Here is a 17,220-nt window from a genome sequence, read left to right as displayed (position 1 = left end):
CTCAAAGGCACCTGGCCCCTCTCCTCAAGGACCTTGCCCTCCAGCCTCACCTCGGGCTCTTCTCCTGGGCTCACACCCTACCCCTTGCCTCGGCCCACAGGTTCAAGCCACGCCCACCACCCCTGTTGTAAGCATCCCTCTCTGGCCAGCTCACTTGCTCTGGTACCTGACTCCAAACTCCCTTCAGGCCCAGCAGGCCCCACAGGCCGATGATCCTGCCACCTTCCACTGTCCCAGGCCGCCCCCACCTTCTCCCCCCTTCCCCTCCTCCCCCCTTCCCCTCCTCCCCCCTTCCCCTCCTCCCCAGTTTGAGCTTCCTGGTCAAGCCTTATATAAGCCACTCTATTGCACACACACCTTGTCCCCACTGTCCCTTTCTTCCTTCATCACACCTCTGGGCCAAACCCCAACATGGTCCAGTCCAGTTCTGTTTGCCCTGCACCTAGGCGTGGCTGGAGCACAGCACACAGCCCTGCCCAGGCCTCCTCTGGTACCCTGACCCCTAACCTGATTCCCTAAGCTGATCTATAATCTGAACCCCCTAATCGGGTCCCTAATTTCATCCCTAACCTTACGTGATCTCTAACCTGACTCCTTAACCTGATTCCTAACCCGATTCTCTAACCTCCCTAACTGGGGCATTTGTGCTGCCTGGACATCCCACCTTGTTTCTCTCGACTCTGTCACTTGTGTAAATGCGCAGTGACTATGGAAGTTTATGTACAGTATGTGGGGAGCACAGGGAAGAGGAAAAGGGAGCCCCCCAAAAAGAGAGGGAAAAAAAGGCAGAAAGAGTTCATAATTTTAAAACAAACTTGCTGCATCATGATTCTGCGTTCTTGTACTGCGTTCTTCTTGCATGAAGGGACGCAGGCCAGGAATGCAGCCTTTCATCTGGCTTTAAGGGTGTGCGTGACAAGCTCGCAGGATGCCAGATTTCTACTCGTTTCTTTATACTTATTTTTATAGACCTGAATGGTTACAGCGAGCATATGTTCTTCTGATAACCCAATAAAGTTATTGATTGTTGAAAAATGAATTTCTCTAAAACTCCACCCTGCCCAGGTTGCCCAGAAGCCCCAGACACAGCACCCTCACCGCTCTACAAAGACCTGATTTTTGGTTTCTCCTTCCCACCCCACCTGGCTGGGCCAGGGGTGAGTCACCCAAGGGCAGTGAGCAGTGTTGCTATTCAAAGTCCTGCAAACAGACGGACACTCATGCCCATTGGTCGGTCACTGCCTCCTGCTCTGCCCTGTGTCGGGCCAGCTGGAACCCTGAAGCATTATCAGGGACCAGCTTTGATCCTCGGGCCCCCTGTAGGGCCTCCCTCTCTGCCCCTCGACAGCTTTGGGACAGAGCCCTCAGGAGCTCAGGGCCAATGTCAGTTACTAGTACTAAGACCAGCATACGCCTACACTCTGGGCATTAAAAGTCCCGTCCTGTCTAACCCTGAGCGCCTGTTGGCCCTGGCTCAGGCCTAGCCCAAGGACTGTCCTTCCTTGTGACCCTCCCTTCCCCTCCCCCTCCCGAGGCACGGGTAGGAGCCTGGCTTTATGGTTTGTTGGCAGTGGAGGCCTGGGTTTCAGGCATCTGTGAGCTTAGATTAGCCCTGCATTCTAAGTCTACAGCGCTCACTGCCCAGGGCCAATACAGGCACTTCATGTCATCTTCAAAGTGCCCTGCACTGACCGGCGCCACCTGAGGCGGGGACTCTAGGCCTATCCCGGTCCAGCACCTGGCAGTTCTGGCTCAGGCAGGTTCAGGAAAGCCACCGCAGGCAGGCTACTTCCTCCAGACAATGAGGGCTGAGTGCTGCGGGAGCCTCCTAGGGAGACTGCCATCCAAGCAGCCCCTGAAGACGGGCGCCTGCTGCGATCAGGAGTTCCACACTCCGGCACCGCACAACACACATGCGCGCTGAGTGTGCACTGCAGGACCTCGCCAAGCAGTACCCTGGGGTCACATCCGCGAACAAGACAGACAGGCAGAGGGCGCGAGAAGAACTGCAAAGAACTTCCAGGCGGAGCAGGGCCTGAGAGCGGCAAAGGCCGGGGGGTGGGAAGCAGGGTGCGGAGTCCCGGGGAAGGACTGAGGTGCAGGCCGGTGGGCCTGACCTGCTGGGGAGGCGACCACGGGGCCCCACAAGCCGCCGAGCCCCACATGCCCCCAGCCTGCTTTCCCTGCGTCACCTCATCGACCCTCCACGACCAAGTGACCGCATTTAGGGAAGGGGAAGGTGGGGCCCAAAGGTCACGGCTGCCGGGTCTTTCCCACCCGGAAGCAGACGCTCGAGCGGTCAGCGGCACTGGGGGCACCGCCCGGAAGCCGGGGCCCTCGGTGTTGCGAGCGGCGGCCCGGGACGCGGCGGAGGCCGACCGGGGGCTCGGCCAGAGAGGCCCGGCCGCCGACGCCCCTCAGCCCCCGGCGGGGACGGTCCCCAAACGTCCCGGAGGTATCTGCCGCCAGTCGGTGCGGGGCTCGGTCCCGCCGCACGCCAAGCCTCACGCAGCCGCCGCCGCCCGGACGCGGAAGGGCCCAGCACGCATGCGCCGCCGGCTCCCCGAGTGCCTGCGGCCAGCACGCGGGGCCGAGCGTCGAGCCGCGACCCAGAATGCAGCGCGCTGCAGGGGCAGTCGCCCGGGGCACGCCGGGACGAGCAGTCCGCGGCGGCGCGGGCCCGCCCCTCACCTGGCCGGCGCCGGGCGCCCTAAGGGTCCAATGGGAGCGGCGGCCAGGCCGCCCCGCCCCGCGCCACCGGACGTCGGTGCCGGGACATGGCCGCCGCCGGTGCCGGGTCATTGAGCTGAGCGCCAGCCGCCTGCAGCCAACCGCCGTTCTCAACCTTCCGCGGGCGGGCGGAGGCGCAGCAGCATCAGAAGGCCGGCGGCCGCCGCGCGGGGCACATGGCGGCCATTTTACTGAGGAGCTGCCGAGGCCGGGGGCCCGCCTGCCTCCCGCCGCCCCGCGCCGCCGCTCCGAGGGGTAAGCGGCCGGCGCTCGGCCGACGACGCGGGGCCGGGGCCGTGTTGGGCGGACCGGGGAGGGCCTCGGGGCTGGCCCCCCGCCACCCCCAGGTCCGGGCGACTCCCCGCTGGGTGGATCGCGGCACTCGGACCCAGCCCGGAGCCGGGGTCACGCCGGGAGGGGCCTTGCGCGGCCTTGCTCGTCCGCCCCGCCCTGGCCGGTCGGTCGCCGGGGGTGGGGAGCGCCCGGGCCGTGGGTGCCCGCGGGGACCGCGTGTGACTCATTCGTGCCGTGACCTTAGTCGCCCTGCCGCCGGCCGCTGCGTCGGGAGCGGGGTTGGGAAAGTTTAGAAGGGAGCGCGCTGACAGCCAGCCCTGGGACGGTGTCGGCGCTCCTCTCGTGGTTAAGACCCGTGGACCTGGTGCCCACTCGCGAGGACGTTCTTGCCCTCGGGCCACGTTCGGGGCTCTAGAGATGGCGGGGGGCACGGCGGGGTCTGGCACACACTGGCGAGCAGGCCCTGCCGGCTTGCAGGACAGGACGGACGTCCCTGGGACCGATACCTTTATGGTGTTACGGGCGTCGTGCAGGGTCCCCAGGCCTTTTCGCGTGGCCTCAGGCAGGTCCCGCTGTACCTGGAGCCTCAGTGACCCTAGCTGTGACACGGAGATCACACATAACGCGGGGCTCTTAGGGGCCCGCATGTAGGGCGCCTGCAGTGACCCTCACTCCATGTCTCTTTTTACGTTAACGTTTCTGAGTTTGTGGCTTGTTATTTGTCCTATGAGATTGAGGTTGTCAAGTAAAATTATGTATTTCAAGGTGTTCACAGTTTGTAGAGGCACCCTGGATGACACGGTTCTTGTCATTTTTTAACAATATTGGTTGATCAGCTGCTTAGACCTTTGGAGCCAGGAGAAGGGCATGAAACAGCAAGCACTCCTGTGTGAACGATAGTCTGGGTGCCCAGTCCAGCTTTTAGTCCTTCCCTCTGCTGTCAGGGCTCTCTATATCTCTTGCTTCTGAAGTATGGTGATAAAAATACTTTGGCCACACACGTTTCTTTTTTTTTTTGATATATATATTTTTAAAATTTATTTTATTTATTTTTGGCTGCATTGGGTCTTCGTTGCTGTGCGGGCTTTCTCTAGTTGCAGTGAGCGGGGGCTACTCTTCGTTGCTGTGTGCAGGCTTCTCACTGCGGTGGCTTCTCGTTGCGGAGCACGGGCTCTAGGCGCGCGGGCTTCAGTAGTTGTGGCACGTGGGCTCGGTAGTTGTGGCTTGCGGGCTCTAGAGTGCAGGCTCAGTAGTTGTGGCACACGGGCTTAGTTGCTCCGCGGCATGTGGGATCTTCCCGGACCAGGGCTCGAACCCGTGTCCTCTGCATTGGCAGGCGGATTCTTAACCACTGAGCCACCAGGGAAGCCCCGCCACACAGGTTTCTGTAGCATGTTTGCAGTTTAAAAATCAGCTGAATTTGTTTTGTGGTTGTATCATTCCAGGAACACAGGTGTGTCCCGTAGTTAGCACTGTTCTTTATACAGACACTAAGGGGCTGAGTGTTGGTCAGACGGCTGATTGGCTGTAGGACCTACAGGGCATCCAGAGCCTGCAAGACCCAGGGCTGGACCGTGGGGAGCCAGTTCCTGAACCCTTGGAAATGATGCTCCCAGCTGGGTGTGGCAGCCCTTTTCTGGAGCACATTTCCCCCATTATTAACATCTTACATCAATTTGGGTCATTGTCATAATCAGTAAACCAACGTTAATACATTGTTATTAACCGAGGTCCACAGTGTATTTAGATTTCCCTTATTCTGCACATACTTTATTCTGATGTCCTTTTTTTGTCCCAAGACCCCATCCAGGACACCCCATTACATTTAGTCACCATTTCTTTTTGGCCTCTTGGCTGTGACAGTTTCTCAGACTCTCCTTGACAGTTTTGAGGAGGACTGGTCAGATATACTGTAGGATGCCCATCTATTGGGATTTGTCTGACGTTTCTGTCATGGTTAGACCGGGGTTAAGGGTTTTGGGGAGGAAGACCCCAGAGGTGAAGTGTGTCCTTCTTATCACATCTGTCAAGGGTGCTTGCAGGTGTAGGACCATGGCTGTGCTGACCTCGATCACTGGGCTAAGGTGGTGTCTTCTCCAGAGTTACTTCCTGCCCTTCGCACCCTGTACTCTTTGGGAGGAAGTTGCTATGTGTGGCGCGGACTTGGGAGTGGGCTGGGACTTGTAGAGGTGGGCTGACCAGATTTGCCAGGGACTGGGTGTGAGAGCAGAGGGCCCGGCCTCTGACCATTATTGAAACAAGGGAGCACTGAGGAGGAGCAGGCTGGGGGAGCCAGGAGTTCCTGGAGCTGTTGAGTGCGAGGTGCCCGTCGGACTTCTGGGTCTCGTGTATCCACAGGTGTTCAGGTACGGAGTGCCTGGGGAGGATCTGGAGATGGGGCAGGGAGGATCCTGCCTGGAGCAGCTTAGGGGGGAGACCCCAGAGAGCCTGGTGTCCTGGAAGCCAGGTGAAGAAAGGTATGGGATAGGAAGAAATAAGTTTGGTCTCTTTTGCCCCATTCTGGGTTCCTGGCAGAGCTCCTAAAACCCTAGGAATTTCTTGAATGATAAGAATATCTTTTGTTATTCATAATGAGTCCCTTTCCCACACCCCAGAGTTTATGCTAATGAGGTACCTGTGATTAGAGGGTTGGACCTTCCAGACCCACACCCAAACTCCAGGGAGGGGAGGGGGTCTGGAGATGGAGTTCAGTTGCCAGTGGCCAAGGATGTAATCAATCATGCCTAGGCAGTGAAGATAGGAACTCTTGAACAGGGAGGCTTGGGGAGCTTTTGGGTTGGTGACACATGCCAGTCAATGGGGACAGAAGCTCCTGTGCCCAAGGACTCTCCCAGACCTTGCACTATATACTTTTCCACCTGGCGGTTCATTTGTATCCTTTATGATAAACTGCAGTAGTGAATAGAGTACTTCCCTGAGTTCTGTGGGCCATTTTAGCAAATTATCAAAACTGAGAGGGTCATGGATACCCCGAATTTGTAGTTGGCAGGAGTGTGGGTAGCCTGGGGACCCCACTTGTATCTGGCGTTTGAAGTGGGGGCTGTCTTGTGGGCCCAGGACTAACTCTGGGGAGTTAGGGTAGCAGTGAGTTGTAGGAGACCCAGCTGGGGTCAGAGTTCAGGGTGGTTGTCAGGAAAGAGACAACAGAAGGGCTTCAGGAGGAGGGGGTGGCACACCCACCACCTTCTGTGCCGGGGCGGGCAGAGCCTGGAGCCCACCCCCGGTTTGCTCTGCAGGCCTTCAGAGTGGGGAGGGCATGGGAAGGGGCTGGCAGGGCGGCGTGCAGGGGGCAGGCAGGCCAGGGGGCTCTGGGCGCTGCGGCAGCTGGTCTGGTTGCCGCGGGGCCCGTTTCTGAGTTAAGGGCTCGAGGTGGGGGGCTTCTGTTGGGGGAACAAGGAAGGTGGATCCGCCTCAGCTGGAGGAAGGGCTTGAGAACTAGCGTTAGAGAAAGCATCAAAACCGCGTGAAAATCCTGAAAACGTGCCGCGCACTCCTCAGTACTGTTTATCCAAGAACTGGTTCACTCTTGGCGTCGGTCGTCCTGGCAGTTCTCACGGCCCCCACCGCTCGTGTGGGCAGGGGGCGTGTTGGGACATTTGGACGGGGCCCTGGCTTGCTCTGTGTGCTGGGGATCACGTGCGCCCTGCGTCTGCCCGCCAGAGGCAGGCGGGGCTGGGGGGGGGTGGTCCCAGCTGGGGAGGCCTGAAGGGCCGCCAGGGCCTGGGCCCCCAGGTGGGGTGCGTGGGCCCAGGGACTGCCTCCAAGACACCGCGTTCCAGCTGGGGCAGAGCCTTCGCTCAGCTTCCGGAGACTTAGCCTACAAAAGACCGTGCCAGTGTGAAGCTCCTGGTTTGAGGCTGACTTTGTTTTTTCTGTTTTAATCGCAGGTCGTGTGGGGGATTGTGCCTGCCTCAGTTGTGCCAGCACCGCAGGGTTGACGAGCTGCGTGTAAGTAGATAAACGTCACCCTCTGCCTGTTTGAAGGTGGGGGCTTGAAAGTGCTCAAGTGACGTGCGACTCTCGGTTTGGGGAGGTGGTATAGCCTACGTTCCTGCTCTGTGTTCTTTTAAACCTGTATCTTTTCATCTTGAAATATGTAACCACGTACATTAGTGAATATTGGGAAAATAAACACTCGTAATCCCAGTACCTCTTACAGAAATTGTTAGCCTTTTGGTGTATTTTATTCTGGTCTTTTTTCCTTACGTATCTGTTTTTTGAAACACGCAGTGGTAACCACAGTCTGCATACAGTACTGAGTCTTTTCCACACTCACACAGCTGCCATTTCCAGTGGCTTTTCGTATGAACACACAGACAAACCCTCCCTTGCACCACGCTCGGTCCTTCAGAGAAGACCATGTGGATCGATCGCTGGCCATGGGGCTTGCCCTGCTGGTCCTGGGGACATATCTGGAGTGTGGTGGGAGGTCTGTGGTACTGCTGAGAGGCTGGAGGGCTTCCTGGAGGGAGTGGCACCCACACTCCTCTGTCCACTGTCACCCATGGACTTGAGCTTCCCGCGGGGCTGCTGTACTCTCCTCGCCAGCCATCATCCCTGCCCACGCCCCTGAGCTTAGTCTCCTGACGCCCTCACCTGTGTGGTGGGGCACCCAGACTGCTGTCGGCACCGGGTCCATGTCCACCTGCCCCGGGTGCCTGGAGTGGAGCTCGTGCCTCTCGACACCCCCGATCCTTCCTGTGTGAGAGTGTTGGACCCTTACGACCCCTTGTCCATGGAGCTGTGGGCTCTTCGGATTTTCTTATTCATTTGAGATTGTTGATTTGTTGCCTCATCTTGGCTATGAAACTTTTCTGGAGGATGCTACCTGGGACAGATTTAATTCCTTAAAACAAACAGTACACAAGCTGCACATGAAAACTTGATTGCTGTTAAAGCAAAAGTGTGTGTAAGCGTATTTCCAGTTTTCTGGCTCTTACATAGTCCTAAAATGAGCAGCTGGGCCCAGCCTTTCCACCCGTGAGCAGGTGTCTTCGTGGAGGGGAATGGGCGCGTGGGCAGTGTTTGGCGGGGACACGACAAAGTATTTTCAAAAGCCCCTCCGAGCAGCAGCCTCTGCAGGCCCCCACCTGCTGCCAGCGTGCTCCCAGCCAGCTCTGGGCTTTGATTTTAATTAGGTTCCTCTTCTGATAGTCGCCAGACTTTGTCGCCACGAAACCTCTTTTTATGATGTGGAGGCATTAACGTATGAGTGTAGAACATCTTTACTCTGCTGAAGTGTGCTTTTCTGGATTTCAGAGCTCTAAGTGAACTCTGTAATCGGCGGCTGGCGTTTCAGGGGCTTGGGGCCCAGTGGGTGGCTGGAAACGGGTGACCAGTGACCTGGGGGTGCGGTCGTGGCTGCCGTGAAGGATGTGGTCCCGCAGGGTCAGCTGTCAGGGTTTTTCAGGAGAAGCTGGAAGTCTGGGTTTTGGTGTGAAGTCTCTGGTTTTAAAGTACTGAGCGCTGAGACAGGTTAGTTCTGCTGTGTGGTCTGGTTCTTCAGGTGGTGGGGCGGCGCCACGCGTGGGTCAGTGACCCCGGCGCTTGCAGGGCTGGCGTGCCTGCCTCTCCTGCAGGGGACTGTCTGCACCTGTCACGTGCCGGGGGCCAGGCCTCCCTTGCCTCCTTTCTCCACAGTCCTTCTAGACCAACTTTTGAATTATTTCCGTTCTAGAATGGTCTTTTAGGGATTGTAACTGGAATGTCATTAAACCCATAACATCATTTGGGAATATTAACTTTTAAAATCACACGTGGTCTTTCCACCTGTAAGTTGTTTTCTCTCTTTCGGAAAAGGGTCTGTCGTGTTCCTTATGTAGGCCACGTGCACGTCCTTTAAGACAGTTCCCAGATGTGCTGTATTTGGTGGGGTTGAGGGGGCTCACTCTTGATTATCTTTTCTAAGTGATTGTTGGCGGCGTGGAAGTTACTGATTTGGGTACAGTTTCCTGTGCCTGGCCACTTCACACAGATCCGTTGATTGTTTTTAGCTCGCAAGGTAGCACAGTTTTAGTTAATTGCCTGCCTAGTGCACAGTAGTGATTTTTTGTGTCTTCCTTCCCAGTGCATTTGCTTCAGTTTTTCAGTTTTTTTTAATCTCAGTAGCCAGCTGTGTTATCAGAGAGCTGTTGTCATTCACGCGTTATCACGACAGCAAAAAACAGAGACTCTAGTGTTTTCTAAGTTCACAGTGTTTAGAAAGTTAAACAGTGAGAACTGTAAAGCTGTCGTCCTGAACTCACACACTTCAGATTAGGAATTATAGACGAGAGTTGAAGTCTTATGTCAGTCTCAGCATCCAGGAAATTTTATTTTTTATTTTGATCGCATAGTATAAGAAATCTTGAGTCACACAGATAAGTAGTTGTAAGTGGTACTCATTTGTATTAGTTTTTTTTGACAGTCGTTTCGCAATCTCAGTTTTTTTTTAATATATAAATTTATTTATTTATTTAATTTTTGGCTGCGTTGGGTCTTTGTTGCTGCACTCGGGCTTTCTCTAGTTGCGGCGAGCAGGGGCTACTTTTGCAGCGCGCGGGCTTCTCATTGCAGTGGCTTCTCTTGTGGAGCACGGGCTCTAGGCGTGCGGGCTTCAGTAGTTGTGGCACAGGTTCAGTAGTTGTGGCTTGCGGGCTCTAGAGTGCAGGCTCAGTGGTTGTGGCGCACGGGCTTAGTTTCTCTGCGGCATGTGGGATCCGCCCGGACCAGGGATCGAACCCGTGTCCCCTGCACCGGCAGGCAGACTCTCAACCACTGTGCCACCAGGGAAGCCCTGCAATCTCAGTCTTAGTTGAAACGTCCAGACCCCTGAAGGGTGAGTGGGGAAGAGTTTCTGATCCAAGATAACATCGTGGACATTGTCTAGCTGCTCTCACTTCCCTTATCATAGAAACAAAGGCAGAGAGGAAGCACCCACAACTTGAATGAGGCTTCAGACCGTAAAACAGCAGGCGGTTCTGAACCCGCCCGCAAGCGCTGAACCCCATTCAGTGGGAAAACCGGAGCTGGTGAGCTGCTTCTGCTGTCAAGTCTCCCTTGGCGGGAGCGCGTGTAAGGTTCGCGGCGCAAACGCTGAGCTGCTGGTGACAGGTGCTGCCCTCACGTGGATGTCCTATGGCCCCGAGGGCTCCAGGTCTTGGCTGAGGGGCACGTTGTCCTGCAGGCGATCGTGGGGTCCCCTCCTGTCTCCGGGCGCCTGCACTTCGGGAACACCCTCTGGGTCACAGTGCCTGTTGCTCCGCCCCGCCTTCCCTTTCCTGTTTGCCCTGAGGAGCTGAGGGGGCATGTGGAGGGTTGGCGTCCTCCCTGGCCCAGCCTCGGGCTGCTGTCTTGGCATGCTGTCCCCCTGGGAAAGGGACGTTCCCACGTGTTGGCAGGTGAGGGGAGCGGGCACTTCCAGGATGCTGACGCCTGGGCTCTGGTGGGTCGGGGCAGAGCAGGAGCTGCTTTCTCGAAGATGCCATCTGTCCCAGCTCGCCGAGGAAAGGCAACAGTGCCCACGTTAGTTTTGTTTTGATGGAAATTTTTTAATAATTACGCAATTTTGTGCTTTTTGAATATAGCTAAATCTCTCTGGCTAGATCGTTAATAATCTCTCTAACATGCGTGAAGACAGCCAGATTTTGGGGCCCTGATGGCCCTTGCTGGATGCACCCCATGTTTCTCTGCTTGGTCTGTTTTCCTGGGTCTATGTCCTTGCCCCTTGGCTGCCCCTCGTGACTCACATCACACCTCGAGGAAGCCACTTGCTTCCTTGGTAACTGTGTTGGAAAATTGGATAATTAAGCTTGATGAAGACAGGAGGTGTGGGCATGATCATCTCCCGCTTTGAGAGGTGAGACTGAGGCACAGAGGGTAATGGCTGAGCCAGCGGTGCTGCCGTGCCCTGGGCAAGGCTGTTCTCCAGCCGCCGGGACTCAGGACAGGGCAGGTTCGAGGGACCCGCCTTTCCTGGCTTAGGTGTTGACTGCGGGGCCGAGGGGCTCGGGACAGAAGAGAGGCCGGCGGGGGGTGCCATCTGCCAGCTGTCTCCGCCCATACAGGCCAGAGCCGAGGTGGGCCTGTCCTTCAGTGTTCCCCGTGCATAAAAGAAGCAGCTAAACTAGACATTTCCCAGCTTTCTTCCAGCCCTGACTGGTGGCTTCTCAACTGCTTTAATGGGGCTTGCTGTGCCCCAGGCACTGTTCTGGGTACTTCCTGTGTATTAGCCCGCACACATCCACTAGGGATGCTCTTGAAGCAGAGAGGTTGCTCGTCCAAGGTCACACAGCAGTCAGTGGTGGAGCTGGAGTTTGACCTGGGGTGGTCTGCTCAGAGCGCGGGTCCTCGCTGCCGGCAGCAGGCCAGGTGCGCACGGGTGACTGGACAGGTGGGAAGAAGCTGGGGTGTGTCCGTGATAAACAGCTTCTCAAGTGCGTGGGCCTTCGGCCATCCAGTGGTGGATTTGTGCGTGAGCAGGGAGAGGTTTCTGAAGGGACACGTGAGATGAGAAGATTGTGAAACACGGAAGGAGAATTGTGTGGGTAAATTGTTCCAGTGTTGGGTTGTAAATGGCCTTCCATCACGTGTTGCCATTGGAAGGGGACCTCTTCGTCGTGCCCAGACCTTGGGCTGTGCCAGGTCTAGTGGGCACCGAGAGCTGGGGAGGGCCGGGTCCAGGCTCCAGAAACTCAGGCTGCAGCGAGTGGCCGTCCTCGAGCGGCTGTCCTGCAGGCAGACACCGAAGACACAGCTGCCTGGGGCCCGGAAGAGCAGACTGGCCTTCTCTGGCGGTGGGGGTCTGGGCAGCCCTGTAGGCCTGATATGGTGCTGACGGAGAGGGCTCTGAGGTTCCCACTTCCGGAAGCCCCTGCAGCTTCCCGCTGTGGTGTGGAGGCGGCTCCCCACTGGGCCTCGTGGAGCCCATTGTCCAGTGGGAGATGGCCCACGTGTGAGGATTTGAGAGAGGTGGGCACCAGGGTAGCCCCGCAGGTCGGGGGGCCCAAGGAAGCCCAGGGCGGAGCCAGCACCTGTGGGGTGTCCAGGCAGGGATGGCTGCGGAGGCTCTGGGCCTGGGGTCTGCCACTGCGCATGGGCAAGGAGGCCAGTGTGGGAGCCGAGTGAGCGGCAGGGGAGGAGAGGGAGGCCTGGGCTTTGGGCTGTACTCACCGGGTCTGTGTCCTTCTGCACAGAGGCCTTTGGTCGGCTGGTGCACAGATGCGGGGCACCGTTGACTGGAGCATCCTCCCTGGTTTTCATGACTTGCTCAGGAGCCGCAGGTCTTTGTAGAAAGTCACCTGCTAGGGGAGAGGGCTGGCCTGGGAGACCCACCCAGAGGTTGGGTCTGTCTTGTCTAGAAGGCAAGCCTTTGCTGGTTGTTTGTGTCTGACCTGCTCCTTTGAGGCCATGGGGACTGGCCAGCCCCCACTGGCCTCTCTCACAAGACCTTTGCGAGCAGCCCCTTCACCTCTGACTGTGGAGACCGGCTCCCCTGAGTGTGTTTCTCCGGCGTCAGGAAGGGGCAGAGAGTCTGTCCTACATGCTGGGACGTTGGGTGTGAGTTTTGGATCCGGCTGCGGTCTGTGCTGCTGCCGGGAGGTCATAGCGAGGCCGGCCCCTCACCCCTGGCTTCTTTTTTCCCTCTTCAAGGAAACTTCCGTTTGGCGGCTGCAGTCCCGTCCACCCCGTGTGCCTTTCCGTGCGAGGCGATCCCCTCGGCCGCTGGGCTCTGAGGCCCCGGCACACGTGTGTGGTGGTCGCAGGGCCGAGGCTCGTTCCTGTGCGCTGCTGGCGCTCGTCGCCCCCGCTGGGCGATGACTCCGTGGTGGAGAAGTCCCTGCGGTCCCTAAAAGACAAGAACAAGAAGCTGGAAGAAGGCGGCCCCGTGTACAGCCCCCCCGCAGAGGCGGCCGGGAGAACGCCCCTGGGCCAGCGGGTCCTGGATGAGCTGAAGCACTACTACCACGGCTTCCGCCTGCTCTGGATCGACACCAAGATCGCCGCGCGCACGCTCTGGCGCATCCTGCACGGCCACAGCCTCACCCGCCGAGAGCGCAGGCAGGTAATGGGCGTGTGCCCCTGCTGGGCTCACCTGTCAGTTGCTTTAAGTGTCTAAAGTCACAGCAAGAGATTGTCCCGCAGTAGCTTTAGTTCTCACCTGAGTTAGCTGAATGTTTCTTTCAGACGCCTCAGGGTCCCTGATTTTCCGCTGGGACAATGTGTGGCTGACGCAGCTCTGTAGAGGAGGTGCAGCCATAACCGCGTTGGTGGGCTCCCCGGGGCTCTGTTCTCTGCCTGAAGTGTGCTCACGGCTCCGCCTTTGGAGTTTGTGGGGGTTTTTTTGTTTGAATAAACTTATTTATTTATTTTTGGCTACGTTGGGTCTCCGTTGCTGCGAGTGGCTTTCTCTAGTTGTGGCGAGCGGGGGCTACTCTTCGTCGCGGTGCGCGGGCTTCTCATTGCGGTGGCTTCTCTTGTTGGGAGCACGGGCTCTAGGCATGTGGGCTTCAGTAGTTGTGGCTCGCAGACTCTAGAGCGCAGGCTCAATAGTTGTGGTGCACAGGCTTAGTTGCTCCACGGCATGTGGGATCTTCCCAGACCGGGGCTCGAACTCACGTCCCCTGCATTGGCAGGTGGATTCTTAACCACTGCGCCACCAGGGAAGTCCTCCTTTGGAGCTTTAATTGCTTGCTTAAGGTGTAGCATGTTGCAGGATTGACACCCTCACCATATAAGTGATTCTTTTAGAATGATTAAACTGCTAATCCATCCTTTTATGCCAAGTGCATTGTTGAAAGTCACCCCACGGTTTCTTTGAGTTGTCACAGATGAAGCTGTTGTTTCGTGACTTAGTTCCTGCCTTTGTTAAATTGCTCTCATCAGATCCTTGGTCCTTCATGCTGTCAAACCTTCTGCTCCCTTTCAGTCTGGGGACCCGGCCTAGCAGCAGTGACACCCCAGTAGCAATGAGCACCCCTGACTCCCAGCCCTTGGCGTCTAACCACCCCCATGAAGAGGAACCGGGGCTGTTTGGAAGCATAACTGGTCAAGGGCTGGGACAGCAGTGGTACTAGAATAACCTGTGTCAGAAAATAAGAAAGGCTGGAAAATAAACAATGGGGGTACTTCTGGGGATGGCCAGTGGGGAATAAAACGGGACTTTTTCCATTTCCCTCAGCAATAGTGTGTGGCTTCATATTTTTTATGGTATTGTGAATGGAATTTTTTCATTGTGGTAAAATACACAACCTAAAATTTACCCTTTTTAAGCATTCTAAGTATACAGGCTGTGGCATTAAGTACATTCACACTGTGGTAAAGTCGGTACCACCATCTGTCTCCAGAACTCTTTTCATCTCTTGTCATCTTCCTAAGCTGAAGCTGCACCTGTTAAATAACAGCTCCCCACCCCTTGCCCCCCAGCCCCCAGCATCCATCATCTACTCTCTGTCTCTCTTAATCTGAACTCTTCAGGGCCCTCATATCAGTGGAATCACACAGGATCTGTCCTTTGTGACTGGCTGGTGTCACTGAGCAGAATGCCCTCAAGGTTCACCTTCGCCGTAGCAGGTGTCAGAATCTCCTTCCTGTTTTAAGGCTGAATGATATTCCGTTGTGTGTATGGACCACAGTTTGTTTATCCATCATCCATCCGTGGACACTTGGGTTGCTTCCACATTCTGTCTGTTGTAGGTAAATAGAATTTTAAAAATTTCATTTTCCATTTGTTTATTGCTCGTATATAGAAATACAGTTGATTTTTATATATTGATCTTGTATCTTGCAGACTTACCAAACTCAGTTATTAGTTCTAGTATCTTTTTTGTAAATTCCATCAGACTTTTTATTAGGAACAGATTTTGGATTTTGTCAGATGCTTTTTCTGCATCTATTTTTTTTTACTATTTATTTTTAATTTTTTTGAAGTATAGTTGATTTACAATATTGTGTTTTAAGTGTACAGCAAAGTAATTCAATTATATATATATATTTTTCAGATTATTTTTCATGATACAGGTTATTATAAGATATTGAATATAGTTTCCTGTGCTGTACAGTAAATTCTTGTTGTTTATCTTTTCTGTGTCTGTTTAGATGGTCGTATGGTTTTTTCTTTTTCTAGTTTTATTAACTAAATGGTTGATATTGTCAGATTAAATAAAGCAAGACTGAACTCTGTGCACTCTACAAGGAACACATCTAAATGTAAAGACACAAATAGGTTAAAAGTAAAAGAATGGAGAAAGGTAAGTGGTGCTAACACTAGTCCAGGAAAGCCAACGTTAACATCAGACAAAGTCGATGTTAGAGCCAGGATTACCAGGGCAGAAGAGGTCACTCATGGTGACGAGAGGGTCAGGTTGCCAAGAGGACATGATATTCCTAGACGTTTATACACTGGTAACAGAAGCTGGACGCTGACTCCGTGCATGGAAAATGTACAGAAAAAGCAAATTTGTAGAAACAAATCAAATCCCTGTTTGCCTAGACCCCAGAGTGGAAATGGAGGTTAACTGCAGATGGACACAGTGGGACTTTTTGTCACGATGAAAATGCTCTAAAACTGGATTTTAGACATGGTTTCAGTCTATAAATTTACCAAAATTTATTGAATTACATACTTACAATGAGTGAATGTTATGGTACGTAAATTAAACCTCGATAGAACTGCTAAAGATAATTTAATGGAGGAATGTCAAAAAACATAGGCACCAACTTGAAGGGTCATATCCGGGATCATTTGAGCATAAAAATATAAATGATAATGAATCATAAACAAATGAAAAACATGGGATTCCTTGAGTCCATTTTGATAATAAATAGAAAAATGAAGGTGCAAAGCGAGGTTGATAAATGGGGAGATGGGCTTGAGTTGGGAAATTGCTGTTTTGTGACCATCAGAGTAGAGGCTGGTTTGGGAGGAACCGCGATGAGTGTGTCTGGGGAGAGAGATGGGTGTTTATTTGCGTGCTCTCGGGGCGTCCCCTCACGAGTGGAGAGAACACCCTGTGCAGGGGATCACAGTGACCACTGTCGCAGGGTAGGTGACGCCTGACCCCCGGGAGGGCAACCATCATGGAAAGTGGTGCTCCAGCCAGAAACGAGGCCCCTAATAGAAGTGACGTCACTCCTCCAAAGACAGTCTCGTCAGTCACAGTGGAAACACAGCTGGTGATGCGGGGGGTGTAGTGTTGGCTGCTGTGCACCCAGGCGGTTCCGAGGGGCAGGAGCATGTGCTGAGTAGGCACTGGTGCAGGGGCAGGTGAGCTGCTGGAGACCCGGCAGTGATTGTCCACTGTTCTCAGGGATTGTCGATTATTTCAAGTTGCAGATTTCTTTCATGTCATCAGCAGTGGTTTGTTTACATCAGTGAGGCACTTGGATTTTTTCCCTGATCACTGCTGTGTAGCATAGGCTTAAATCTAACCGATTGTGTCAGGGAACACAAGAGAAGTGCCCGGCCAGCACTCGGCCCTCCTTTCCACAGAGCGTTTGGAGTGCGTGGTGTGGCTGCAGCCTTCCCCGGAGGGCCTCGCTGCTGCCAGCAGTGGCCAGTCCTCCGTCTGTCAGTCTTGTCCAGCTGTCCGCCAGACCGGTGGGCACCTGGCAGACGCCCTGGGGGGCGGCTCACTGGCAGCATCCAGTGATGGGTGCCATTCCACGCAGGGAGGTGGCTTCCACCCAGGTTTTGTGAAGGCCGTCACCTTGCGGTTTGGCCTCAGGGCGCCTCCGGAGCGCTGTCTGCTCCCTGCGAGGCGCCCGCACTTGCGCCTGCGGACGACTGCGTGAGACATGCTCCCCGGTCACCCGCTGGTCCCTCCACCCCTTTCCAGTTCCTCCGGATTTGTGCCGACCTCTTCCGCCTGGTGCCCTTCCTGGTCTTCGTGGTGGTGCCCTTCATGGAGTTCCTGCTTCCTGTTGCCGTAAAGCTCTTCCCCAACATGTTACCGTCCACGTTTGAGACCCAGTCCATCAAGGTGACCGGCTCGTTTCAGACCCCGTTTGAAAGCAGTTACAAGGCTGCATTGTTTCATGACTGACATTTCCGATGTTAGATGTTTTTAAATTTATGTTTTCTTCATAATTCAGTCATGCTGTGCTATGATTATTTAATAGATGCTGGTTTCAGGTTTGCTTCTCTTTAAATGTGTCTTAAATTCTAGTTTCTCTAGACCAGTGTTCCTTGAGCCACAG

At 54.9% G+C, this 17,220-nt stretch overlaps 1 protein-coding gene across 3 annotated transcripts in view; it reads left to right on the top strand.

Annotated features, from left to right (window-relative positions):
* The first annotated feature begins 2,821 nt into the window (after positions 1 to 2,821).
* Positions 2,822 to 17,220, top strand: part of LETM1 (leucine zipper and EF-hand containing transmembrane protein 1) — a 32,375-nt gene continuing 17,976 nt past the window's right edge. For all 3 annotated transcript variants that reach the window (XM_061191835.1, XM_061191834.1, XM_061191836.1), the window contains exons 1-4: positions 2,822 to 2,985; positions 6,933 to 6,993; positions 12,676 to 13,087; positions 16,860 to 17,003. In XM_061191835.1, coding sequence (XP_061047818.1) covers positions 2,907 to 2,985; positions 6,933 to 6,993; positions 12,676 to 13,087; positions 16,860 to 17,003 — 696 coding nt within the window. In that variant the 5' untranslated portion in view covers positions 2,822 to 2,906. The remainder of the gene's footprint in view (positions 2,986 to 6,932; positions 6,994 to 12,675; positions 13,088 to 16,859; positions 17,004 to 17,220) is intronic.

Source organism: Eubalaena glacialis, chromosome 5, assembly GCF_028564815.1.
Source record: "Eubalaena glacialis isolate mEubGla1 chromosome 5, mEubGla1.1.hap2.+ XY, whole genome shotgun sequence".
Lineage (NCBI taxonomy): Eukaryota > Metazoa > Chordata > Mammalia > Artiodactyla > Balaenidae > Eubalaena > Eubalaena glacialis.
The sequence above is the reverse complement of the archived record's forward strand: the minus strand, read 5'-3'. Positions and strand labels throughout refer to the sequence as shown.